Below are 27,533 nucleotides of genomic sequence, written 5' to 3'. Positions count from 1 at the left end.
AAAACTTGAATGTAATTAAAATTTCAAGTGTTTCATTTTTAAACTCATTGTTATGTACAGTTATTGCCCTAATAAGTACAGAAGTGGCCAGAGGGGCAATTTTTTCACACAGAGGGTGGTGAGTGTCTGGAACAAGCTGCCAGAGGTAGTAGTGGAGGCGGGTACAATTTTATCTTTTAAAAAGCATTTAGATAGTTACATGGGTACGATGGGTATAGAGGGATATGGGCCAAATGTGGGCAATTGGGATTAGCTTAGGGTTTTTTTTTTTAAATAAGAGCGGTGTGGACAAGTTGGGCCGAAGGGCCTCTTTCCATGCTGTAAACCTCTATGACTCTAAGCATTAAGCTTGCTCAAACCCAGATCTCTGGGATTGTGTGCAAGTTTAGACAAAGGACGCAGATAATTCAGCACATTAAGTCTGTTGTCCAACAGGACTTAAATTCCAAAATTTGTGAAGAGCAATGCATCAATGGCAAACTGATTAGGATCTCTGGACTGATCACACTTTATCGGAACAAGCTAAATAACACTCTTATTAACATTGTGATTGATTTTTTTTCCATCCCTCCCCACTTTTCTTCTTTAGCAAGAGCGGTTAGTTCACTTGGAAGAGAAACTCCATCTCATTGGCCAGTCACGTGATGAATCCCAGAACCGTTGTACTATCCAAAAACAAACCATCAATGAGTTACAAGCAAAGAACACCAAGCTTACTTTTGAGGTTGAAAGTTTAAAGCGTTGCATTGAATGTCTCAATCAGGTACTGTGGATCAGTTGATTGTTATTTACTGTATCTTGGTGTACTGTTGAAATGAAATTTCTGTACATTTTTATGGAATAATGGATTTTTTTGCAAGCAAAGTTAAGGTTAACTAAAATTTGAGCACATCTACCTGAAAGAGCTTATTTAAAACTTTAGGGTTATGCAATTCTTTAACTAGCTCTTCAGTAACTTGACATTAAACTTTGGATATTATTCTTTCATAACTAATACAAGATCTATTTATGTAATGTAAACAAATGCAAGATGTTAATTAATATAATGTTAGAGGGTGGTGAATGTATGGAATTCATTACCACCGAATATAATTGAGGCCAAAACGTCTGATTTCAAGAAGAAATTAGATATGGTTCTTGGGGTTAAAGGGATCAAGGGATATGGGAGGAAGGGGGGGATCAGGATATTGAATTCGATGATCAGCCATGATCAAGATGAATGGCGGAGCAGGCTCGAAGGGCCTACTCCTGCTTCTAGTTTCTATTAAGGCTCATAACTGGTTTCAGTTTTCAAGATTGTTTCCATTTAGATAAGTGGGGTCCGTGAAGGATACTTGGTGTTACTTAATACCCTGTTGGTAATTCTGCAGTTCATGGTGTGAAATTCTATGGGTTTGAGCAAGACGAAAGCTCAAAGAAACTGTATAGGAATGAACAATTAAGGGGAAATCTGGTTGAATGTTCACTATAATCTTGGAATAAGATTGAATACATTTAATACACACTGAATATTTAACAACCAGTTATATTAAATGTTTAATATATTAAATGCTTTATATATTTAATAGAACTGTTATCAACTTTTAAGCGGTAAAAACAGATAAATATTTAAGCTTGATTGGATGCAAAGGGAGTGCCAGTTCTCACAATCAATGTTGTGTGCAATCAGCGTGCACCTTACTTCACGTGCCCTTACTTTACATGTGTATCATTTCAGTCATACAGGTAGGAAAAAACTAGGTGGATAGAAAGCAGTGGAATGTGGCCATTCTTCCTATGGGCAATGATCAATAAAAAGTCTTGTGGGTGCATTCTGAACGCTGATGGATCACGTGGCCCGCGAGCCACAGGTTGGACTACCACTGCAGTGATACAGCATGTATTAAATGTGACCCACTCACTAGACTAAGGATCCTATGTTCACTAGGCCTCTCATCATTTCTATATATGTTGAGAAGCATCTATTCCTAATCTCTGTTTCCTGTCTGCTAAACAATTATCAATCCATACCAATATATTACCCCCAATCCCATGTGTTTTAATTATGTGGGACTTTATCAAAAGCTTTCTGAAAATCCAAATACACCACATCCACTGGTTCACCTGTATCTATTCTACTAGTTACATCCTCAAAAATCTCCAGTAGGTTTGTCAAACATATTTCCCTTTCATAAATCCATGTTGACTTTGTCTAATCATGCTTTCTAAGTGTCCTGTTCTCTCATCCTCTATAATAGACTCTAACATTTTCCCTACGACTAATGTTAGGCTATTAAGTCTGTAAATCCCTGCTTTCTCCCTCCCTTCCTTTCTTAAATAGTGGGGTTCCATTTGCCACCCTCCAATCTGCCGTGATGGTTCCAGAACCTACAGAATTTTGGAAGATGGTAATCAACGTATCCACTATTTCCATGGCCACCTCCTTTAGTAACCTGGAATGCACATTATCAAGCCCTGGGATTTATTGGCTTTCAGTCACATTGATTTCTCCAGCACATTTCTGAGAAGTTACTTGTGTCTTCCTCCATGAAGACAAAACTAAAGTAGTTATTTAATTTCTCTGCCATTTCCTTGTTCTCCATTATACGTTCTCTTGTTTTGATGTGTTAAGTACATTTGTCTTCACAAATCTCTTTCTTTTTGCATACTTAATAATAACTCCAACAGTCTGCTTTTATGTTCCTTGCAAGTTTACTGTCATGCTCCCATTTTTACCCTCTCAATTTCTTGGTCCACTCCTCAGGTTTGCTACATTTTTATGCAACTTTATATGACTCCTCTCTCAGACTAATACTGTCCTTAATTTATTTTGTTAGCCATGGTGGGCCTCTTTTCCTGTTGTGTTTTTGTGCCACAAAGCAATGTATCACTGTTGCAATGCAAACGTTCATTCTTTAAGTATTAGCCATTGCCTAGCCACCATCATGCCTTCTAATGAAGTTCCCCAATCTGTCTTGACCAACTCACGCTTCATACCTACGTAGTTTTAGATTTAGGACTCTAGTTTCTGATCGGATTGCTTCGCTTTCTGTTTATAAAGAAGAATTCTACCCAATTATAATGAAGGTTTCAATTAGATTATGGTCACTGTTTCCTGAAGGACCCCACACAACAAGATTATTAATTCAGTTTGCTCAGTTCGATGTAGTTAAGGTCATCAAAGATTCTGTAGAATCCTTGTTATATGCATCTCTAATTTCCTGTTTAATGCCACTCCCTACCATACCACTGCTGATTGGAAGCCCATAGACAACTTCCATTGATGTTTTCATCCCTTTGTTACTTCTTAGCTTCATCCAGATTGATTCTACATCTAGATTTTAGAGTCATAGAGGTTTACAGCATGGAAACAGGCCCTTCAGCCCAACTTGTCCTTGCCGCCCTTTTTTTTAAACCCCTAAACTAATCCCAATTGCCCGCATTTGGCCCATATCCCTCTATACCCATAGTACCCATGTAACTATCTAAATACTTTTTAGAAGATAAAATTGTACCCGCCTCAACTACTACCTCTGGCATCTTGTTCCAGACACTCACCACCCTTTGTATGAAAAGATTGCCCCTCTGGACACTTTTGTATCTCTCCCCTCTCACCTTAAACCTATGCCCTCTAGTTTTAGACTCCCCTATCTTTGGGAAAAGATATTGACTATCTACCTTGTCTTGCCCCTCATTATTTTATAGACCCCTATAAGATCACCCCTCAGCCTCCTACGCTCCAGAGAAAAAAGTCCCAGTCTATTCAGCCTCTCCTTATAACTCAATCCATCAAGTCCCGGTAGCATCCTAGTAAATCTTTTCTGCACTCTTTCTAGTTTAATAATATCTTTTCTATAATAGGGTGACCAGAATTGCACACAATATTCCAAGTGTGGCCTTACCAATGTCTTGTACAACTTCAACAAGACGTCCCAACTCCTGTATTCAATTGGTTCAATTTTCTGAACCAATATCATCTCACTATTCCACTGATTTCATCCGTAACTAACTAACATCATACAGCTCCTTTCCCTTTCTGACTCTCCTTCCTAAATGTTGAATACCCTGGATATTCAGTTCCCAGCCTTGGTCACCCTGCAGCCAAGTCTCCATATTCACAATCTTATCCTACATCTATTTGCGCTGTCAATTCATCCAAATTATTGTGAATGTTCCATGACCAATGTTCACTTTGTTAACTTTTTTCTTTTTAAAAATACCGATAGAAACTCTTACTATCAGTCTTTTTAGGTCTAGCTAGCTTTCATTTGTACTTATTTTTTCCCTCCTTATCAACCTTTTAGTCATTCTTTGTTGTTTTTTATATTCTGTCCAATCTTCTGACCTGCCACCCACCCAATGCATTTTCTTTACATTTGATGCTATCTTTAGCTTCTTAAGTTAATCACGGATGGTAGGTCCTCCCCTTGGAATTCTTCTTTCTCATTAACATGTATTTATTCTATGAACTGCAAGTATTGCAGAACTGTGTATTCTGAAATATCCCTTGAAATGGCTGCCACTGCATAAATTCATTTTAAACCTGTGCTTTCATGCCCTCATAATTGCTTTTATTTAAGTTTAAAATACTAGTCTTCAACCCACTCTTCAGTTGCTCAGACTGAATGTGACATTCAATGATATTATGATTGCTGCTACCTATAAGTGCCTTCATTATGAGGTTAATAATTAATCCTATCTTGTTGCACAATACCAGGTCAAATATAACCTGCCCTCTGGTTGGTGGCAGATCATGCCATTCTAAGAAACTATCCCAAAAGCATTGTATGAATTCCTACACTACCTTTGCCCATCTGATTTTCCCAGTCTATATGCAGATTAAAATTCCCCATGATTACTGCTGTACCGTTCTGACAGGCTCACATTATTTCTCCTTTTATACCCTGTCCTTCTGTATGGTTACTGTTTGGAAGCCTGTACGCCACTTCCATAAGTGACTTCTTATCATCATCATTTCTTATGTTTACTCAAACCATTTCTATATCCTGGTTTCTTGAACTTGGGTCATTCCTCTCTAATGTGTTAATATCATCATTAGTTAACAGAGCCACCCCTCCATTGTTTCCTAGCTTCCTGTCCTTCGTAAATGTCAAATACTCTTCAATATATTCAGGTCCCCATCTATCATTCTGCAGCCACATGTCTAATGGCTATCAGATTGTACTTATCTATTTCTATTTGTGCTTGCAGTTCATCTGTTTTGTTTCAAGTGCTTTGCGTATTCAGATTCAAAGCCTTTAATTTTGTGCTTGTATTATTTTTGTAACTTCTACCCTTGTCTGTTGATTTATTCTTAGTTTTATACTCCCTGTACTCTCTGCCCCTTCCTGTCACAGTCCGTTTATCATTTTGCATATTAATACCTTTGTCTCTTACCTTTTATTGACTCTTTGATTTACCACACCTTCCCAAATTTGACGCCTTGCCCCCACTATTTAGTGTAAACTACTTCCCTCGTTATTCTGCTTGCTAGAATACTGGTCCCACCATGGTTCAGGTATAGACCCTCCCAATGATACAGCCTCACTTATCCCTGTATTTCAAGGCCAAAATCTTTTGTAAACATTAATGTTCCCCGTGGTTTTTACCGACTTGTAGGTGAATCAGCTCCAAGAGCTAGCGCAACCAAAAGGAAATCTGGCAAAACTCAGAAATATAGTGGCAGCAAAATCACAAATAACATGAACATGCTTGTGCTCTGGGGGCCTTTTGTATTGCTCTTAGGTGACAAATTGATAAAAACATAATACCTGCCTGCCTTTTTTGCCCCATGCGACAAAAGTAAAATCACATGGTCAACGTAAAATCTTAGGCAATAGGCTTTTAAATTACTTTAGTTGGCCCTTTAATTGTCAGCGGGCGGAGCTCTGACTCCCGCACGCACCCACCAAATTCGATCTTGTACACGTGCGCCATGACTTTGGGACACACGTCCAACGTCATCTCATGCAATGGTATGCACATTTGGGTTGGGCGTGTCCCTGTCGGAGCACCATAAAATTACAAAGTATATTCCAATTAGTGCTAATTACAGACTAAACTATTTTTCAAGAGCAGCTATATACTACTTAAAACTGTCTGCGGGGACCTCAAATGACAGAAACTTAGACTGCACCATTACAACATTAGACAGCTCTTTATAAAACTTTCGACACAACGTCATGGATTGAATAGGGAAAACATTTGAAGTGGATGAATTAATGAATCAGATAAAGAATGGTAGAAGAGCAGTATATTGGAGAATAATTGTGGGCCTATTTTTGTTTCCCATGAAAAGAATTTGCATTTACACAGCAAGGTTATCACAGCTCCAGACAATGCAAAGTCCTTTGCAAACCAGTTGATTACTTGTTTGAAGTACTGCATATGCTGTTATACAAAGGAGAATTGCAAACACTTTGTGCACAACAAACAACAAATGAATGCATGAATGGCCAGTTGGACAATTTGTTTTTAGTCATGCTGGTTGTGGGATGATTTTTTTATTCATTCATCGGATGCGGCTTACCCATCCCTAATTGCTCTCGAGAAGGTTTTGGTGAGCTGATTTCCTCGAGCGCTGCAGTCCATGTGGTATGGGTGTACCCACAGTACTGTTAGGGAGGATGTTCCAGGATTTTGAACCAGCAACAGTGAAGGAATGGTGATACATTTCTAAGTCAGGATGGTAAGTGGCTTGGAGCAGAACTTCCAGGTGGTGGTATTCCCATGCATCTGCTGCCCTTGGCCATCTAGTTGGTAGCAAGCAAGGGTTTAGAAGTTACTGTCTTCGGGGACTTGGTGTGTTCCTACAGTGCATCTTCTGGATGGTATACTTTGCTGCCACTGTGCATTGGAGGTGGTGGAGGGATTGAATGGAGTACCGATCAATCAGTGTTTCGTCCTGGATGGTGTCGAGCTTCTTGAGTGTAGTTGGAGCTGCATTTGTTCAGGCTAATGGAGAATATTCCCCCAGCACACTCGACTTGGGAAGTCAGGAGGTGAGTTACTTACCGCAGAATTCCTGGTCTCTGACCTGCTCTTGTAGCTGCAGTATTTATATGGCTTGTCCAGTTCAGTTTCTGGTCAATGGTAACCCCCAGGATGTTGACAGTAGAGGATTCAGTAATGGAAATGCTATTTAATGTCAAGGGGTAATGGTTAAATTCTTCCTTATTGGAGATGGTCATTGCTTGACAGACGGGAATGTTACTTGTCACTATGTTAGCCCAAGACTGGATCCAGGTCTTGCTGCATTTGGATATGGACTGCTTCAATGGCCAAAATAGTGGCTAGATCATTGGGAAAGATTCCATGCTCTTCATGGAATAGTACTACATGGGCTGGCATAGGTTTAGCATCTGATCTGAAAGCATCTCCAGCAATGAGACATCCTTCAATAGTGTTGAGGTGTCAGCCTGGATCCTTGGATCATGTGCTCATTAATTTTGGGAAATTAAACCCACAATCTTCTTGTCTCCAGGGTGGGCATACAATCAGTTGAACCAAATTGACCGTGAACTCCTATTTTGAGGACGGAATGTTAACAACTCTTCAATTTTACTAATGAGATTTGGTCATAAAACTAGGATATAATACAAATGAGAATAGTCTACAATCTGTAGAGTGATTTGATCGCTTAGGTAAAATAGCTTAAACTATCCGTGTAATGTGAAAATGTACAGAGAAAAGCAACTCAATTGAGGAATGGCTTTGATACCTGTGCTATGATGACAAATCATCAACATTGAGCAATTAGGGTGGTTTTGAAGTGATCTTATTGAGATATTTAGGATTCCAAAGCTAAGAGATAAACTGGATCCCAGTGCACTTTTTAAGATAACCCAAATTCTAGAAGAAGAGGACATGGTTCAAGCTTTAAGGGAAAAGGCTGTTACGACCAGATGAGAAGTAATAGGATGGTTCCCCTCTCTTTCCATGCCTCCATTGACGGCAACTTTTTTAAGAAAAGTACGCTTGCCAATTCAGTGTTTACCTGTTTAAATGCCATAGCTATAAAAGGCACGCACAGACATGTTTTCTTGTAAGTTTTTTTTAAATAAAGGAGAATAGTATTATATTTAACATCTGATCTAAATAAAAATAATAACGCTCTGATTCTCATGCACATACGTCAGTTCAGGCGAGTGGGAGGTTAGGTTAAGAAGTTTTGAAGTCCAAAGAAAACTCGATTGCATACAGATCTGGTGGATTGATGCCTTGGGTGGTTCCATACTGGGCTCGACGGTCTCTTCAAATTCTGCGATGAGACGATTTTAAAGACGTTGAGGGATGATTTCTTTTTGGTTGATCAGAGTCAGCAAAATCAAGATTGGTTTTTAGATGCTGTTCACAGCATATAGTTGCTCAAATAATAGGTAAGGAATCAAGCTTCCTCTTTGTCTCTCCGCCTTCTGTTCTGTGGACGGAGAAGAGCAGTTTCTTAAAACACGAGGGTTAGATGGCTCATCACATGACCTCACCAACTGACCAGTTACCCAAAAGTGGCCATAGCAATTTCCTGTCCATGGTCTCGAAATGACAAGATTACAGTTGGGAGAGTTCACTTCTCAGCCAGAGCCCATTGTCTAAAGTGATTGTGTCCAATGGCTTGTTCCATACCCATCTGAGTATACAAGTGCTATCTGGATGTTTTATGAATGGCCCATTTACATTCCTCTTAAGGTGAAGGTCTCTGATGAGTTCTCCTAGACAGGTTGACTGTCTCATCAGCTTTGCAATTTGTAGGGTAGTTATGCAAATGTTCAGCCAACTTGGAAGCTGCTGGTTGAGGTTTTTTTAAAATATTGTTGTTAGGTCTTTTTAAAAACTCAACCAGTAGTTTTAACTCAATAAATAAATTAAGTAATTTCTATTGTAACAAATGTTTTTTTTAACAAGGCACACATACGTTAAAGTTTGGCTCATATATAGGGTGATGAATATGTGGACTTGCCTATCCAGAGAAACAGTAAGCCATGTGGCATTCTTCATTTTAAGCAGGTTAAGCAAAATTAATTTAACAGAAGAAACAATTCAATAATGTGGGAAGTCTATGATCTTTGGAATTGGCCTGATGAATAGAAATGGCAGCAGACTCTGACTTTCATAATGGCCTGTCTATATGGAGTGTAGGGGGAATTATACATATGCATGCCTGGTGATCAGACCTAAAGTTTTGTTCATTGTGCTCAGGGAGAAATTTCCTCAATTTTGCCTGAAACGCACCACATGTTTTCTTTGATGTTTCCCTGAGAGGAAAGAACTGCTAGTGATTGGGAAAGATGGTCTTCTCACAACCTTCTTTTCAAATGTTCCTCATACCCAAGGGCCTACACGTTTATTTATTTATTTATTTATTTTTTTTAAATACTTTTCCAATTCAATCAAATCCAATCCAATTCAAAGTCTCAACAAGTTGAGACATTTCCGATCCAGGCTGACAAGACAGGGCGAGCGACCAAACCACCCTGTCCTGGGCCCGATCTACATGAGCCAACCTGATTGGAGAAGGGGGAGGTTCCTCCTCCAAGACTTGAGCTCATTTGCATCTTAGCCAAAAGGCCGAGATGCCGCTTTTAAAAATTGCTTCATATGAAACATATGAAGCTTCAGTGTAACCCAATGACCTCAACCAAGTGCAGCATCCCATCCATACTACACTTAATCTTAGCCAAAAGGCCGAAGGGCCTACACGTTCCACTGTTACTAGGTAAATGCAGATCAGAAGAACTACTTAGCCCTTTTGAAGCTCATCAATCTTAGAGTCTATTGCTTCCCCTTCCTGTCCATTTTGATGCTAAATCAATATGGTCTAAAGTGAATTTTCTAGCCTCCAATAATGCCTGGAGAACATGCTTCACTGCAAAAGACCTCTATTTACTTGCATTCATTTGTGTGAAATGCAACCTAAGTGTTATAAATGCTAATACTGAAATCTCCATATTCAGGAGTTGTCTGGTAAGGACCAAGAGAAGGTTGCAGAGGTGAATAATGTGCGGGTGGAACTCCAGGAACAAATTGGCCATCTGCAAGCAGAGCGAATTGCACAGGAAGGGCTCAAAGAAAAGATTTCAGCCCTGGAGCGACAACTGAAAGGTATGAAAGCAGGGAATATTTGCTTTATAAACTGTGAAACCTATCAGTTTTTTTTCAGCTATCTATGGTAAACACTTAAGTACAATATGGCTATACTGATTATTTGTCTAAAGAAACCGCAAATGTTTAAAGCAAGTGTTTTTTTACTATTTTAATGCATTGGGTTAATTTTAGCATGATGATTGAACTATCTCAAAACACTATGAAGATAACAGAAATGGTGCAGCTGGCTGACAGTCAGTTGATCTATGTGTTCTCGCTTCATTATCACCAAGTAAGAACTAGAGTATAAATGGAAAATCATGAACATCATATCAGTCCTGAAAAAGAGACTAATTTGGAACTGAAATTTCCATAAGCAGTAACCCCTCTTTTCAACTCAGCCTGAAATATTGCTTTGTTCAATGAGTCCCAAGCCCATGACTTTACTGAAAATAAAATTCTGCTGTTTTATTACAGTACAGTCGAGTAACCACCGTGATGCCATATTGGATAAAGAGAGCGAAATTAGTTCCTTATTGGAAAAGGTCCGACTGAAAGACAACGAGATTATGCGAATGAAAGAGGATGAAGCACAACGAGCGAGCTTCCTACATAACGCAATCCTCTCCTATGTACAGAGCTCTCCTCTTGGCACTCAATGTACAAAAAAATGAAATTTTACAGCAAAAAGGAATGTGGGCAACTAGTAAAGAGAGGCAGATGTTTTCCAATTTTCAGATTACAAAGTGGTGCAAAATTGAAGGTGGAATGAAAATGATGCATTTCAGGAAAAAAAATAAAGCCTTGATGTAGGTAAAATCAAGTTGCAGGGATAGAATGATACTGGCAAATACTTGACACAAAAATTATACACAGAATGGCTTCTAGGTTATCTATTTTAACCAGTAGGACTGTAATTTTGGAAGCAATGATGCCATAAAGTCTGAGAAAAGGTAAAGGTCTGAAAAATTGTCTTTTAGCTTATCTCTTAATTTGATCATTGCAAATATGTTTTTTGTTGGTTATGGTTATGGTTTTGTTGCGTGGACTGTTGGAGATTTGTTGGGTTCATAAGTAGTTTAAATCGCTGGCTGGCTAAAATGATGTGCAAACCAAGCCTGTTTTTTAAAATATTTTGTGTGTTCAAAATGGGTTACGCATTTAATTAGACCTGATGTTAAATGTCTTCATCTGCTAAATACAGCTTGTGAGAGTGAGGATAATTTGTTTCAATGTCCCAAAGTCAGAATTTGAAATCCATTCTCTTTAAAATTTACCTCATTAATTTTCACTGAATTTCATGTGGTGTGAAACATTGTCAGCAGATTTTAATTTTTAAAAAGGCAGGCCTTAGTCGATTGCGAAATTAAAATGTTCAAAATCTGAATCTCAATGCAACGCCACTTGGTTTTAACAGAGTTGGACCTGGACTCAGTAATCAGCCTGTTCCAAGGAGGTTGGTTGGTATTTTAAATATTGTAATAAGTCTGTAATCATTATTGTTATTCACTGTTTGAATGTAACAGTGGATGACCAGGGAAACCAACGACTAAATTCAAATGAGGATTGTCGGATTCAGAAGATAAGTGCCTTTCCACCTAAATGCTGGATTCAGCTCCCCTGCCTGGATAATTATCTGCAGTCGGATATCTGGACTCTGAACCTGAAGATCTTTCCCAGATATTCTCCTAGAAGCTTGTGACTTTGCCCAAGAGGCCCCTGATTCTGTCCCCGCTCCACTGGACCCCAGGTCCGATTAAGCATAGATGTAGACTTACCTGGACCTGCATTCTCCTCCAAGCTGCTCCGTCCCCAAATGGAAGTCAGCCCAAACAAGCAGACTGACATCCAGCTGGGGAGCCAATTGGTGATTTCTTCCATTTTTATTCGGAACAGGGATACACCTGCTGGGAAGGTCATTCTTACCTGCTCACTCCTTCTGAAGGATTGTGGTTAGAGTTTGAAACATTTCAGGTGCACTGCTTCAGTTGAGTGTAGTGTGTAAGTAAAATGAATTGCAAAGACAATCATTGACAAAATCCAAAGATCTCAATTATGGCAAGATCCGATATCGTTGGGCTGTTCTGCATCTAAATTTATGAATTTATGTTTATGCAACCACATTGTTTGCATAGGAAGCTCACGTTGGCTGTTCAGCAGAGCATGGGATGGACTTGTGTAAATGAGCTGAGAGTTTTAGCAGATCTATCTCTCAAGTGATTGAGGCAATTTAGGCAGTGATGTTTTATCATAAAACTGAAATTAGATCAATTACACATAAATTTACATGAGAAAATAGCACAACACCACTCCTAATCCATGGTTACACTGAAATTATCCAACAAATTCCTAGTGGATCATGGACTGATTTCTGCTTCCCCGGTGCTCAATATTCCTATGTTTTGAGTGTGTGTGATACCCTGTAGTTAGCTGCCACAGGTAACTTCTATCCACTTCACTAAGTTTGTTGTTTGATAATTGTGTAATAGCAGCAACAACTTGCATTCAATTCATATGGCGCCTTTAATGAACAAAAATATTCCAAGGCACTATGTTTTGCTAGATAATAGGTAGGGGCAGTGGGAACTTCATTCATCTATTCATGCATGGTCACTAATTAGGTATCAAGGCATTTGGCCATTGCAACATTTCTTCCCAGTTGTCACATGGTTTGTCCATATTGAAAGTCCATCTGGTGCCAGAGCATAGGGAAAGGGTGATGAGGAAAAGGGGTGGGTCGGGTCTGCTGTAATACAGTGGCACGGAGTGTCACGGACCCTTGTATGACAATAGGAGTATCGTAAAAGTTGTTAACATATCCTTATGGGATTGAGCTGCCCAACAGTTCCTCAGGTTATATGTTTGTATCAAGTCTTTATGTGATGTGTTAGGTTTTTTTTGTGCAGACATATCAAAAACTGCAGAAGCCATACAATGTGATAAGTTACATACATTTAGTTGTATTGAGTCACATGAGTAAATAATTACAAGAGTTCCGCATTATCAATTATGGTTGGTCTCGAGATTTGGTGTGAAAAAGGCTTTGCATTTTGATTCTCAAGAGTTTCATGAGGATGTAGTTTCTTTCAAACCCTTCCCCTCCAGCCCACATCGCAAAGCCAAAGTATCTGACTGATCAGTTCTAGGATTTCTAATATTAGTGCTGATATTTTTCACATTTCTCTACCCATGCCTTCTCAAGCTCCATGGGGTTGTCTTCGTACCTCACACATCGACCACTGCTACCTTCTGCCCCTTCTTAATAATTATGTTAAGCTTCTGCATTGTCCCAACCTGTGCTTTAATCTTTGCTTCAAGGTACAGTACATATTTGTATGTTTTTCCAGGGTTTTATTGTGGCTCTTGATCTGAGCATTCTTGACTCACAGCGGCTGCCAGATATGTTCTTGGGGATTTTGTTGGTTTGTTGCCCCCTCCTGCACATTGTCATCATGTTATATCAGTTGTGGAAAATGGTGCACTTTATCAGACAAAGTTGCAAACTATTGATGAAGTGGGACAGTTTGGGGTAGTGAATTTATTCGTCCATGAGCTCTCTTGTAATTTGTCAATTGTCACTTTATCAATTCAGTAATAATGAACACCAGCTTCTTGACAATGGAAGTCTGCCCACCTCACGAACTTTCATTCTATCCATCTGCGCACCTGTTCCTAAACTTTGTCTCTCAGGTGTTTGGATATGTACACATTGCACCTTCAATGTTTCTCCTGGCATTGGTGGCAGCCTTTGCTGTACATCATTTTCCAGGGTTTCACCATGGCAGTTTGAAGGAAATCCATGGGGATTTTCAAAATTTTGACCCTCGTGATGGTGTTGGTATTGTTACCCTTGGTTTTGAAATGATGCCTTGATGGCTACATTGTTAGAGTTCAGAAGGTATTCTAGCTTCTGGATTATTGCCAACAAGATCTGGATCTCTAAGTTGAGCAGGCCCAGCCCCTGTATTTGTTACTAGTGTAGAATATGGTAGCCGTGATGTCACTTGGGAGATGCAGAATCTTCTTCGCCAACTTTCTTGTGCTGTCAAGTTCCGGTCAGACATTCTGTTAGGATTAAATTATCGTGGATCCTTGATTATGCATTTTCAGGATCTAAAACTTCAAAATTGTTATTTGTTCTGTCAGTCTTAGGCATGTAATCCAAAAACTGAGCTTGGATACTATTTGTCTTCAGTGACTCTGACCCATGAGCCTATGCGGGTGCCCAGGTACTTATCTGTTTCCCTGGAGAAAATTGTTGTCCGTGGGATTGCCATTTATGCACCCAGGTAGGTCCTTGGTGAATATGTAGAAAAGTCTTCTCTTTGTAAGGGGCCTGCTGCCCTTTTGGTGTTGATTATGAATGCTATTTTTTTTTGCAAAATGACTAAATGAGATCTTCAAGTTCTTTGTCATTCCAGCATGGGAATTACTGAGCAGTGCTATGTCATCAGCGCAAGCCAGCGATAATCTGTTGATTGTTCTGTTTTACAGTTATGTTGACTTTCTCCAACTAACATGTTGATGGGTCCTTGAAGCTACCACACACAAGGTTTGAAAGTTTGAATCAGGAGTGCATTGGAATCATTGTGTCTGAAATGACTTCGTTATTCATGAAGGTTTCAGCAGAAATTAAGCTGAACTAGGGTCAAAGACATTGTTAGAGGTGGAAGGTTTTATTAAACTTGCTCTTTTTTTTCAATTTTTGGATCATTTTGTGTAAATTTACAGATTTTTGAGTTATGTCTTTGTGATGGACAGAAAATGCAAACACAAATTCAGTCAGGAATTGAATATTAAATCAAGGTTGCAAACAGTCTGAGTAACCCTGAGCTGGCTGCCATAGAAGGTGGTGGAATTTTTGGCAACAACTGCAAAATTTTCCTTTGTGCCAAATATGAATCTCAACTAATGGAGCATTTTTCCCCTGATTTACATTGACTTCAATTTTGCTAGTGCTCCTTGATGCCACACTCAGTCAAGTGTGACCTTGATCTCAAGGGCAGTCACTCTCAACTTGCCCTTGGAATAAAGCTTTTTTTGTCCATGTTTGGATGAAGGCTGTAAAGAGGTCTGGAGCTGAGTACCCTTGGCAAAACTCAAACTGACATTGGTAAGCAGGTTATTGCTGAGGGACTGCTGCTTGTCAATAACACCTTCCACTACATAGCTGACTATTTTCATGGACAGCACATAACTGGCTAATTTTCCACATTGTCAGGTAGATGTCAGTGTTGTAGTTGTGGAAAAGCTTGGATAGGAATGCAGCTAGTTCTGGTCTTCATTACGAGTCGGGATATTGTCAGGACACATGGCCTTTGCAGTATCCAGTGCCTTCAGCCCTTTCTTGATGTATGTTGTAATTTGGATTGGCTGAAGACTGGCGTCTCTGATGCAGGGGACTTAGGAGAAGGTTGAGATATAATCTATAAAATTATAGTCTCCTCCCACCTCATTTGCTACAAGAACTTAATGCAGTATTTATTTCTAATTTTCTGCCCAGTTTTAAAAGTTGACTGCACAGAAAGCAGCTTAAATGGTGACTTTCTTAGCCACATTTTTCTGTTGTAGAATATTGGCTGTGTATGTTTGTGCCCAACAGTTAAAAGTCCCATTTGGAACATCTCTATCAGTGTGAATTGTTCCCTGATCAACTCATTTACACTATCTTTGCGAAAGCAACTTTAGAAATATGAATTAGAAAACTCAGTGAGCAGCAAATATACCTGGCCATACTTTGTCCTCTAGAACTCCACCCAATGCTTTTTCTCTAACATCTCTTCCTCTTTGACTGAAAACATCAATTCTTGTTGGGATACAGATAGCTGCAGGCGTCCACCACCTCACTTGAGTGTATTTTTTCCCTTTGTGTAAGTTTAGATAGTGAGTATCAGGAAATCAATTAACAAGGGAAGGGACACACAGTTCTATCTAATCCAGTTTCCACCTGACATCCACACATGGGGGCTTTCCAGTGTACACAAGGAAATAAATTCTAGCTTGTTTTTATTTTTCACACACATTTCCCCCGTTACCCTCAGGCCAGTTGCAGCATCTCAAATATAGTTGACTGTGTTTTGACAAAAATAAAATCTGCCAGATTTATTTGCTCGATTGGAATCTGTCAAAGTATGTGTTGTGACAATAACATGGTATGTTGATGCATTACTGAGTAATCCCTTACGTCTGATTTTTGTTTTACAGCATTTACTAATGCTTCAACATGTCATTGTTTCCAAAACATTATAGGCAGTAGGTCTTCTGCAAGAGTTGCACAGCTAGACTTTGCATTGGAACTTTGCACCCTTTATTTCCCAAGATAAAAGGACGTGTTACAGGAGAATTGTGAATGGACAATAATCAACATGTACAAGATGCATTCTGCATATTTACTGGGAGTTTGAGTGTTTTTGCTCCTTTGTTTCTAATTAATGGACCAAACGCGCTCAGTATGCAGCAAGATAATAGTTACCTGAGGGTAAGCTTTTTTCACTCTGAGGGTGGAACGAGCTGCTAGTGGCAGCAGTAGAGACGGGTAGAATTTTGTGTTTTAAAAAGCATTAGACAGTTACATGGTTAAGATGGGTATAGAGGGATATGGGCCAAATGTGGGCAATTGAGACTAGCTTAGTGGTAAAAACTGGGCGGCATGGACAAGTTGGGCCAAAGGGCCTGTTTCCATGCTGTAAACCTCTATGACTCTAAGCATTCGACTTCAGAATTTGTAACTGTGGCAGAACTGCATGGAAGCTGCAAATGGGGGTGTCACAGTGATGTGACTAGTTGGAGTTTGCACCTCAGATCAGGTTTGTGATATGCCATTCTCAGTGCTAAGATTGCTCTGTTATTCTGATTTGAAAAGGTGCTGAGCAGAGGCCACCCACTTTGTACAGGGGCAGAAGGCACCCATATACAGTCAGCCATAAAGCATCACCAGCAGAATCATGGAAGTAGCTCATCATTGATTTTTAACGAGGAAAGGAAGAAAAGGAAAATATTAACACTTTTCAACCATTCTAATAGTCCAGAGTAAAAATTTGTGCTATTGAGCCATTCAGTCTTTGGGTTTGCTGATTCAGACAGACTAATGGGAGCGATGCTTTAATTAACCTCTCTGAGCTAGAAAGGTGTTAAAATAGATCCTGATTTTTTTTTTAATCCTGACTATTTTACAGTGATCTGTGTTGGGAAGTGTGTGTATGTGCACATTGATTTTGAATGTAGCAATTATTTTACACTGGGCAATAGAGGTGTCTCACCTTGCATAGTTTTACTCAGTTTATTCATTTCACTGAACGTCTGCATGGTAACCCAGTTGAACCAGTCGAGCATAATCTTTTAGCACATTAGCAAGTTCAGGTTTCTTGACAAAAAGAAAGTACATACCTTTTCCCTGAAATTAAATATACAAGTTAAGCATTCAAGATAGCCATCTAACCTTTGTATTCTTGCATAAGAATTGTGCTCAGCACCTACTTCCTTACCGAAGTGTGGGAAAGCACCTGGAGTTCCATGTTTTGAATAATAAAATGAGTATATCTCTGTTGAGAATGCCTTGAATACCTAATTCAGTATTTTTCATAACAAGTGTAACTTTCAGCATAAAAAACATGTCCAAATAGCATGCATTGGATGCAATGGCTTTTATCTTTTGCGTGGCACCAGAATACTTTCCAATCATTGCTGTAGCTCCAACTGTGCAGACAGACCCTGATGCAATTTATCCAGCTGATTTTTGTTGAAGTCATGGAATCGCCTAACATTTTTGAAAGTATCATCTGATTTCTTGTCTTGAGCCCTTTGCAATTCAGAACATCGCCTTTTACTTCCTTATTCCACACATTCCAAAAGGGGGCGAGTAAATGAAACATTTTTAAAATGTTCATGAATTTATCCAGTTATATTGCAAAGTTATTGTCACACGGCCGATTAATGTGCTGCGCAATATGCCTTTTGACATTAAATCAATCCAGCATTTGACAGTGTCATTTGATATCTGTATTTTTTCCAGTTCCTTAGCCTTCTGGTCTCCAGCATTTCCCTTGCAATTTCAGTGGCACATGGCATTATCAATTTCTCAACAATTGCAAGCAATTTTTGCTTTAGCAATTTTCTGCACCACTGTAGAATGAGACTGCAAGCTGTTTGTCAGTGGTAGTTGTGGATTTCATTACAGCTTTAGTACGGAATAGTTCCTTTGCTCAAAAAAAACTAACTTTTCTTGCTGTTATATATTCCATGCTTCCAGCCTGGGAATGGAGGGATACAAACGATTGGTCTAGTTGGACCAAGGAGCGGCACAGGCTTGGAGGGCCGAAGGGCCTGTTTCCTGTGCTGTACTGTTCTTTGTTCTTTGATAATTAATGTCTCTGTTTTTAAGGTTGACACATTGCACATTATTGACGCTTCCAATACAAATAGCAAAATTCAAAGAGCCATCTTCCTACTTTGCAGGGTGAATGCAAGTTTTGTTTTGTGCTCAAACCTCTACCTGCTTGGATTTTGTCAACAATATGGTTGAACTTGAAGGAAGTTCTGCAGCATCGCTCTGTGGGTTTTCTCATTTTGAATGGCTGATTGAATTAAAAGCTGTTAAATGTGTGCATTTACAAAAAAATAATTCCTGTTATTTATAGTTTTTCTCACTTCTGAAATAGCTGCATCGGTATCCTCCAATTAAAGCGCATTTTAATAGCCTAGTTCCATTTTGGCATGGTTACTGAGCATGCGCAAGAACTGCATTGTAACTGCAAATGCTCGGTCTTTTTTTAAAACTAGCCGCTTCTTCATTCGCCACCTTTCCAGGCACGCTCACTCCCTCCAACTTGCCACCCCTCTTAGCCTCTCACTCCCTCTGTCTTGCCACCCATCTCACAAATCCCTTACTGCTTCCCTCTTGCCAAACCTTTGCTCTATTCCAGGTCACGAGGGGGTTGGAGAGTAAGGCAGAGAGGGAGGTCGGGAGATGGAAGCGATGATTGGAAGGGAGTGAGCCGGATGGCAAGCAAGAGGGCAACGGTGGGAAGAAGCAAGCAGAAGATAAGTTAATACGGGTGATACGTTTGGGTGGAATGATGGTACAGTGGTTAACACTTCTGCCTCACAGCACCAGGGACCCGGGTTCAATTCTGGTCTCGAATGACTGCGTGGAGTTTGCACATTCTCCCCGTATCTGCGTGTGTTTCCTCCGGGTGCTCCAGTTTTCTCCCACACTCCAAAAGATATGCGGGTTAAGTTGATTGGCCATACTAAATTGCCCCCTAGTGTCAGGGGGATTGGCAGGGTAAATGCGTGGAGTTAGGGGGAGAGGGCTTGGGTGGGATTGTTGTTGGCGTGGACTTGATGGGCCGAATGGCCTCCTTCTGCACTGTAGTGATTCTATGATAAGTTTAAAGAGGATTTTTGGGTCAATTCAAGATAGCCAATAGGTTTTTAATATAAAAATTACAGGTCAGGAATGTATCTCGCCCTATTTCATGGTTTCTTATAAGGAAAGTGATTTTCAGTCAGCAGCTATTCTTTTTTAAGAACATAATCTGAGTGCAAAATGCCTTGCATAAGGCAAAAATCTATTATGTTATCTGGGAACATGTTAATTTGTTTTCAGCCTGTGATGAGCACATTTTTTATTACATGAGCTTTATTTTAGGCAGACTTTTTGAAAGCTTCTCACGGAGTCCCAGCTAAGAATCCTTGCATTAAACTATATTCCTTTTCAATTTATTTTCCTTGATAAGGCATTATGTTTTGAGTTTAAATTTGAACTCTTTATTAATTGATCAATTAAAATGTTCAAAAACTTGTAGATACTTCCTAAGTTGCGTGAAGATTTTGTTTATGTTCTCATAAATATTGCATGTCAGCGTTTTGTTTTGCTTTCAGAAATTCTAATATTCAGCAGTTTAGAATGCGTGTGCGCGTGCGTGTTGGTTGAGAACTATTTTTAATATCCTTGCCTGTGGCAGTCAATTAATTTTAGTGCATGATTATTATCTTTAATTTTCAGTGTTGAATTGTCCCAGAAATCCAGAAATATGATGAGTAATAACCGCAGTATGGATGTAGGATGAGGCAAAGAGGAGAGATCCAGTTTCCCCTCTTCCTCTATTCAAATACCCTAATGGATATGATACATACAAGAGGAGAGAATGAAATGACAAGAGTTGAAGCTTTGTTCCAATATTTTTCATAATTTTGCAGCCTTTAGCCTATTTCCCAAATATAAAGCCCAAATTTTACAGTTAGCAGTGAAGCAACAGCATTCAATGCTGACTGCTAAGAAAGCTACCCACAAAATGAAGTATAGATTTTCCCTTTCCTAGCAATAAATTGAATCTGGTGCCAAGTCAGGGGCATCCCCAGGCATCCAGTGATGTCATTAAGTGATATAAGTAGCCAGTAACATTGAAATATTGTCAAAGACAGCAAAATAGAATAATGGAAAGCCTAAAGTGCCGAAGGAGACCATTCGGCCCATCAAGTCTGCACCGACAACAGTTCCACCCCAGGCCCCATCCCCACAACCCCACGCATTTACCCCACTAATCCCTCAAACCTACACATCCCGGGACATTATGGGCAATTTAGCATGGCCAGTCAACCTAACCCGCACATCTTTGGACTGTGGGAGGAAACTGGAGCACCCAGAGGAAACCCACACAGACACAGGGAAACAAGTGAAATGCTCTGAATTTTTAACTTTCGATTTAAAAGTTTACAGAAATAAATGAATGGGACATGCACAAGAACTTGAGATAGAAGCTGAGATACCAAACCTGTTTTGAAAATATTTTTATTTTGATAATGAGTTTTTAATCATAATTTGATAATCATTATAAATATGTTCTAGCCTTAGATGGATTTTTAATCAGTAAGGGAATCAAGAGTTATGGGGATAAGGCAGAAAAGTGGAGTTGGGGGTTATCATATCAGATCAGTCATGGTCTCATTGAATGGCAGAGCAGAGTTGATTGGCCAAATGGTCTACTTCTGCTCTGACGTCTTATCTTCTGGTGAAATTTGACACTCAACAAATGTAAAATTAGTTCAGGCACATTGAGGCTCTTCAGTAATTATGAACTTAACATGTCGTTTAATATCCCAGCCACTGCTTATTCAACAAGGTGCAACTTTTTCAAAGATTTTTAAACAAAATTTGTTGAGTAAAAGAACGTTGAATAAAAAGTGATATCCTAATTGCAGTCTGGGGGAACTGAAGAGCACATCCTGTGGGGAAGCATAGAATCACTCAGTGATTTCTGTGCTCTAACTGTGTAAGTGAACTCTAGAAGTCACTTTCAGGGAGTGATGATGGCTTGTTTGATGCCATTGCAACATACTGATCCATTTTACTTTGTCTATTATATTCATCTGTATTTTGATTTTATTGACATTTAACTCAGTACATTGTTTTTGGTGATTTATTTCTGCTGAACCATTTGTCCTGTTCCATTATTGTAATATGAAAAATATAAATATGATGACAGATGGCAACATATCTTTTAACTGTCTTATGGTTGGTGCTTATTATACAATATAATATAGAAGCTTTAGAAAGGTTGCAGCACAGATCGAGGCAATTCAGTTCCTCATGTCTACGCTGGTTGAAAAAACTAGTCAGCCATTTTAATCCTACCCTCCAGTGCCCAGCCCATAGTCTTGCAGGTTACAGCACTTCAGGTGTAGATCCAAGTACCTTGTAAATAAATTGAAGGTTTCTGCCTCAACCACCAATCCAGCAAATTCCAGACACCTACCACTTTCTGTGTGAAAAAGGTTTTCCTAATATCCGCAGTAATCCTTCTACTAATCACCTTAAATCTGTGCCCTCTGGTAATTGGCCACTAGGGGCAACTAGTCTTCACTGTCTACTTTATCTAGGCCCCTCATCATTTTGTACACTTCAATCAAGTCACCCCTAAGTCTCCTCTGTTTTAGGGAATACAACCCCAGCCTATCTCCTCATTGCTGCAATTTTGCAGCCCTGACAACATTCTTCTATATCTCTTTTGCACTCTCTCCAGAGCAAATATGTCCTTCCTGTAAAGTGGTGACCAGAAGTGTACGCAAACTTCCAGTTTTGGCCTAACATCAGGTTTATAATTTAGAATCCCTACAGTGCAGAAAGCTATCGAGTCTGCACTGACTTTCCAAAAGAGCATCCCATCCAGGCCCTCCCCTCTGCCCTATCCCTGTAGCTCCATACATTTACTATGGCTAATCCACCAAACCTACACATCTTTGGACACTGAGGGCAATTTAACGTGGCCAATTCACCTAACCTGCATATCTTTGGTCTGTGGGTGGAAACCAGAGCACCCGGAAGAAACCCGTGCAAACACGGGGAGAACGTGCAGACTCCACACAGTCAGTCACCCAAAGCTGGAATCAAACCTGGGTCCCTGGCGCTGCAAAGCAGCAATGCCAATCACTCTACCACTGTGCACTTGGTATTGATTATAAAATTGACATCAAAAATAGCTACAAATTGAAGATGTACCAGCAGTGACTTTCAAAAGTTAATGACCATTGTAGTAACACTTCTGAATTTTAATTTCGTAGCTGCATTTAAATGAAAGAAATGTATTTTAATGTAAATTAATAATATAATCTAACCCAAAATAGACATTAGTGGAGGGACCAGGTAGTATGAAAACAAGAGGCTCTGGTCCTATTTGTGAGTTGTTGAATGAAGCTGTTCTGGAAAAAAATGGACTTGATTTTACAACCCGCTGCTGGCCAGTGTGTTTTGTGCCGGGCAGCGGATAAATTACAGCAGGTGGCAAGCCCACCACCTTCTCCATACATCTTCGAACTGTTAACTCATAACACAGTAAGTGGGCAGGCTCCAAGGTTGGCAGCCTGCCCACCATATTTAAACTCAATCAACACTTAATTATTTATTTATCAAGCCAATTGACCTATAATTGCTGCCCATGCCACCTTACAGTTGGTGTGGGCCAGTAGGCAGGTATTAGTTAAAATGGGAAGAAAGGGGAGATGCAACATTTCGGGAGACACCCCTGTGTATTGGGGTAACATCCCCCCCCCCCCCCCCCAATTTTGTTCCTTCCCACTTGACCTTCAAAATGTACCCAATCCCTCCCTTTCCCAGATCCTGGATTTGCGTTCGGACACCTTGGCTGCCTTCCTCACAGGCCTGCTTGCAGCCCCAGCAACGCTCGCTGTTCAGTTCAGGCACTGTTGGGACTGCTAGAATTGCCAGCGAATAAGATCTCAAGAGTAGGTTTTCTTCCCACTGAGGGGTGGAAATCCCACACTTGGCCTGGTTAGCCCACCCGCAGCTTGTGATGGCTGCGGGGGTGGACTTCTTTTCCATGCATTGGCTGCTAGCCCACTCTGCAACAGGGAGCTGCCATAAACTCCAGTTCAAGGTGTGAATATTGTTTAAATCAGTTGGATTCATAAAGTAGGGAAATTGCATATCCTGAAACATTAATTGACTCCAGATTTCTTGAAATGCTGTAGCTAAATTGATGTAATATAGGCTGTATTATGCACAGATAGTTTGAAATATCAAGAACCAATTATCATTCTTTTTAAATTGTGTATGATAGATGGCTGTCCTTAACTAGTTTTCTTGGTTAGTAAAGTTTTTAATTAATGTTTTCATATAAAGAAATTACTTCATGGTTAGAATGTAATTTGATTAATTGATGCATTTCCCTACATGGAGTGTATTAAACTGACGGTGTTCCCATTATCTAAGCCAGGAACTGTTCTAAGTAATTGACATTAAGCTTCCATTTATTTGAATTTCAGTTGTCTTTCTGGAAAGTTTTAATCATTTGTTTTCAACCTTCTTTCTTGAGAGCTTTGCTTTCTTACTGTGATATAATTCCAAAACTAACAATTGCACTCCAATATCTCACCCAAGTAGCCATTATTCACATGTAAACTTTCACAGTGAATGATGGTGGGCTGTTCCACAATAGAGGGCATTGTAGCCAAGTCCAACTGAATCTGCATCTGACAAATTCCAACCATAGGCTCTGGATAGCGATCAGGGAAAATCTGGCTGATTTTTCTCTTCAGCAATCCCAGGTAGTAAAGCGGTTGTAGCACCTGTGCCACCATCCTGGCAAAAACCAGCTAACACAGCAAAAACAACACAGACATGACATTCAACCTGTCTCAAATTAGTAGTCATGATGTGGGGATGCCGGCGTTGGACTGGGGTAAACACAGTGAGAAGTTTAACAACACCAGGTTAAATAGAAACTTGATGTCTGTGTCGATATGCGCGATCTTCTTGGAGATCCTCTCCACTTGGAGCCGGCAGTTTGCGGTGTGAAACTTGATGTCTGTGTCGATATATTTAACAACCTGGTGTTGTTAAACTTCTTACTGTCCTTAAATTAGTAAGCAGGGAAAGATTATTTTATTAGGTGCACAGTAGGAAAACATTCCATGGTCATTTGTCATCTCCTTTCATCTTCAGTGTTAAACGTGCAAAACTTAGAGCACATCTCCCTCCAGATTATGAACCATTTCTCAATCTGAAGGTTTCCTGTTTGAATTTTGTTCTTATTGCACCTACTGCACTTTGACTTATCAAATGTCACTCCATCGCTGGTACTGCATGATGGCCCAGGCTGGATCAGCCCAGGTGCTGCTTTGGTTTGAATTTCAACCCCAGGTCTGATAGCTTAGTTAAAAGCAAAATACTGCGGATGCTGGAACAAAAACAGAAAATGCTGGCAAATCTCAGCAGATCTGACAGCATTTGTGGAGAGAGAATAGAGCCGTCAGATCTGATAGCTTAGCACTGGCAATGCAGTTTGTTACCTCAAGGGGTTGGCTGAGATTTATGTGTTGGAATACCTAAGCCCTATCAAGCCTCATTCAGTTGAATCTAGAAGTATTTTCTCAACCATTCTAAATGTCTTGAACTATGGCAAACTAATGTCCTTTTGCATGGTGGCACAGTGGTTAGCACTGCTGCCTCACAGCACCAGGGATCCGGGTTCAATTCCTGGCTTGGGTCATAGTCTGCACGTTCTTCCCATGTCTGCATGGGTTTCCCCCGCGTGCTCCGGTTTCCTCCCACAGTCTGAAAGACGTGCTGGTTAGGCGCATTGGCCATGCTAAATTCTCCCTCAGTGTACCCAAATAGGTGCCGGAGTGTGGCGACTAGGGGATTTTCACAGTAACTTCATTGCAGTGTTAATGTAAGCCTACTTGTGACTAATAAATAAGCTTTAACTTTTATAGAGAGGATGCACACGGTGGAATAACACAAAACTGGTATAATGTAGCAGCTAGGGGCATGTGGATTTGAAAGTATATTTACAGTCCTCTAATTTTTCAACATAAATTATACAATGTAATTTCAACTTTTATTCTGGTAAATAAGCAATTTCACTTTTAGCTATGTGTATTTTTTCCTTTTGCATATAACATTTAAAAAGTATGTTTGCTGTTGTGAGATGTGGATAGGTGTTGAGGATACTGTGATAATGAGATGATGTACAGATATACACATACTTGAGAATCTGTACACCTTGGCAGAGTATTTCTCTGATCACTGCATGTTGTATAACTACAAGCTCAGAAGGACGGCACTGCGATGATGTGCAGATATACACGTACCTGAGAATCTATGCATCTTGGCGGAGTATCTCCTTGATCACTGCATGTTGCGTAACTATGAGCTCAGAAGGATGGCACTTTCCCTTCCTCCCACACTGCAGTTACTGAGAAATTGTTAGGACATATGAGAGGGGAATATGTCTTTATTCGGAATTTATAGCCCCTTTAAACGTTGAAACTCCCAGAAACCATTCCAAAAATTATAACCTTTTCTACAGTTGATGTCCATAGAGACATGCTTTGTTTTCCCTTCCCTAATCTTGAGCTGTTTTTTGCTTTTTTCCTGCAGTCCTGAGCAGCTCTGCAGAAGCTATGTCATGGCTGGCAGTGAGATATGACAAAAGAGTTGCAATCCGCTTCATCCGTGGAGATATTTCTCCTATCTCTCTTAGCCAGCCTGCCCATAAATTGCTGTATAGCTTATTTTAAATTTAGTTTTAAAATGTGTTTTTTACAGTCTCGTGAAGATGGTTAAAAATAGCTGCTCAGTTCAGAGGTTACATGTGAAATGTCAACTCGGTTTGCAAGGATATTAACACTTCAAAAACTGGTTTATATATGAACAAATGTGGATGAATGCAAGTGTAACGCTTTTGCCTGGAGTAAATACTGTAATTTACTTGACTGGTTGTCTAAAACTTTGGGCATCTTCTACCCAGTGATTCGGATGAGCCTCGTGCTCACTGTAACAACAGCTGTGTAGATTTATACTTAATTCAGAATACGCAGAAACCTCTGAGAGCAGGTGTCTTCTAAACCACAGTTTGATCTGACCAATGTTTCAATTTTATTGAAGGCAAGACTATTAAACACAGTGCTGAGGAAAAAGTTGATTTCCTCTTTTCAACCAGTTTGTCCAATGAATAATTAATTAAAAATGTTAATTGGATGAGAATTAATAAGGTAAACTTCACAGCAACAATAAAGCTTTCTATTCACACCATGTACTTGAGTTGCTGGTGGATGACTAATATTGATTCCTCTCCATGTTCAATCCTATTTACTGCTATGTATTAATTTTCATTTTGACCTCCGTAGTCAGTTGTTGCAATCACCTCGTCAATCTAATGCTTTCTCTTTAATATAATTATTTTATTTATATACAACTGAAATTTTGTATGGTTTTAATATTTGTAAGTATAAGCAATGTATCTGCAGTGTTTAAACTATTTTGTACTTTCTTTTATAGAAAAATTTAAAAATATTTTTGCTTTATTTAGAGCAGTTTGTCTGTGCCTTCATTTTCTCATGAGACATTCCTTATCCATTTTTGTTGGAAAGTGAAAATAGGGCAAAACTCCTGGCCAATTCCTATTGACTAAAGTGAAAATCCTCCACATGCAAAAATATTAAAATTAAAGCATGTCGACCTTTAATTACATAATTCATCATATAAACTGTAGCATCCAGTATAGAATCTGGTATGCATTGTGCTTCTCTGTAGACAAGATTAATTCGCACAAACAGATAGCTATGAAAAGAAATGCTTTAATTAAATTGAGTGTTCCCACAAGTCTATGTAGAACTGAGTACAGATGAGCCAAAATGTGCACACGCTTTATCAAATCACACGATTTTGTCTGGTGATGTGCCTCTGCAGTACACCAGCTGAAGATATGAAAGCATACATTTTGCTTGCTTCACAACAACATAAAGATAAATGTACTTCCTCAAAGTTAACTCCAGAACTTACTGAGTGCAATATATTTGTTTATTTCCTGGTATATCAACAATATCTTCAACATCTCGTGGGCAGAGTAGAAGTGTTTTCTTAGCCCACAGTCTGAACATTCAAACTGAAGTTTAACATTTTACACTAGTGCAAAATTCCTTGCACGGACCCTGAAACCACTAAAACTATT

At 39.5% G+C, this 27,533-nt stretch overlaps 1 protein-coding gene across 2 annotated transcripts in view; it reads left to right on the top strand.

The window, feature by feature from the left end:
• Window positions 1-19,348, top strand: part of lrrc45 (leucine rich repeat containing 45) — a 70,973-nt gene extending 51,625 nt beyond the window's left edge. For both annotated transcript variants that reach the window (XM_078225554.1, XM_078225555.1), the window contains exons 16-18: window positions 590-763; window positions 9,930-10,077; window positions 10,537-19,348. In XM_078225554.1, coding sequence (XP_078081680.1) covers window positions 590-763; window positions 9,930-10,077; window positions 10,537-10,733 — 519 coding nt within the window. In that variant the 3' untranslated portion in view covers window positions 10,734-19,348. The remainder of the gene's footprint in view (window positions 1-589; window positions 764-9,929; window positions 10,078-10,536) is intronic.
• Window positions 19,349-27,533: the final 8,185 nt, after the last annotated feature.

The sequence above is a fragment of the Mustelus asterias genome, chromosome 12 (assembly GCF_964213995.1).
Source record: "Mustelus asterias chromosome 12, sMusAst1.hap1.1, whole genome shotgun sequence".
In the NCBI taxonomy this organism is placed as follows: domain Eukaryota; kingdom Metazoa; phylum Chordata; class Chondrichthyes; order Carcharhiniformes; family Triakidae; genus Mustelus; species Mustelus asterias.
The sequence above is the reverse complement of the archived record's forward strand: the minus strand, read 5'-3'. Positions and strand labels throughout refer to the sequence as shown.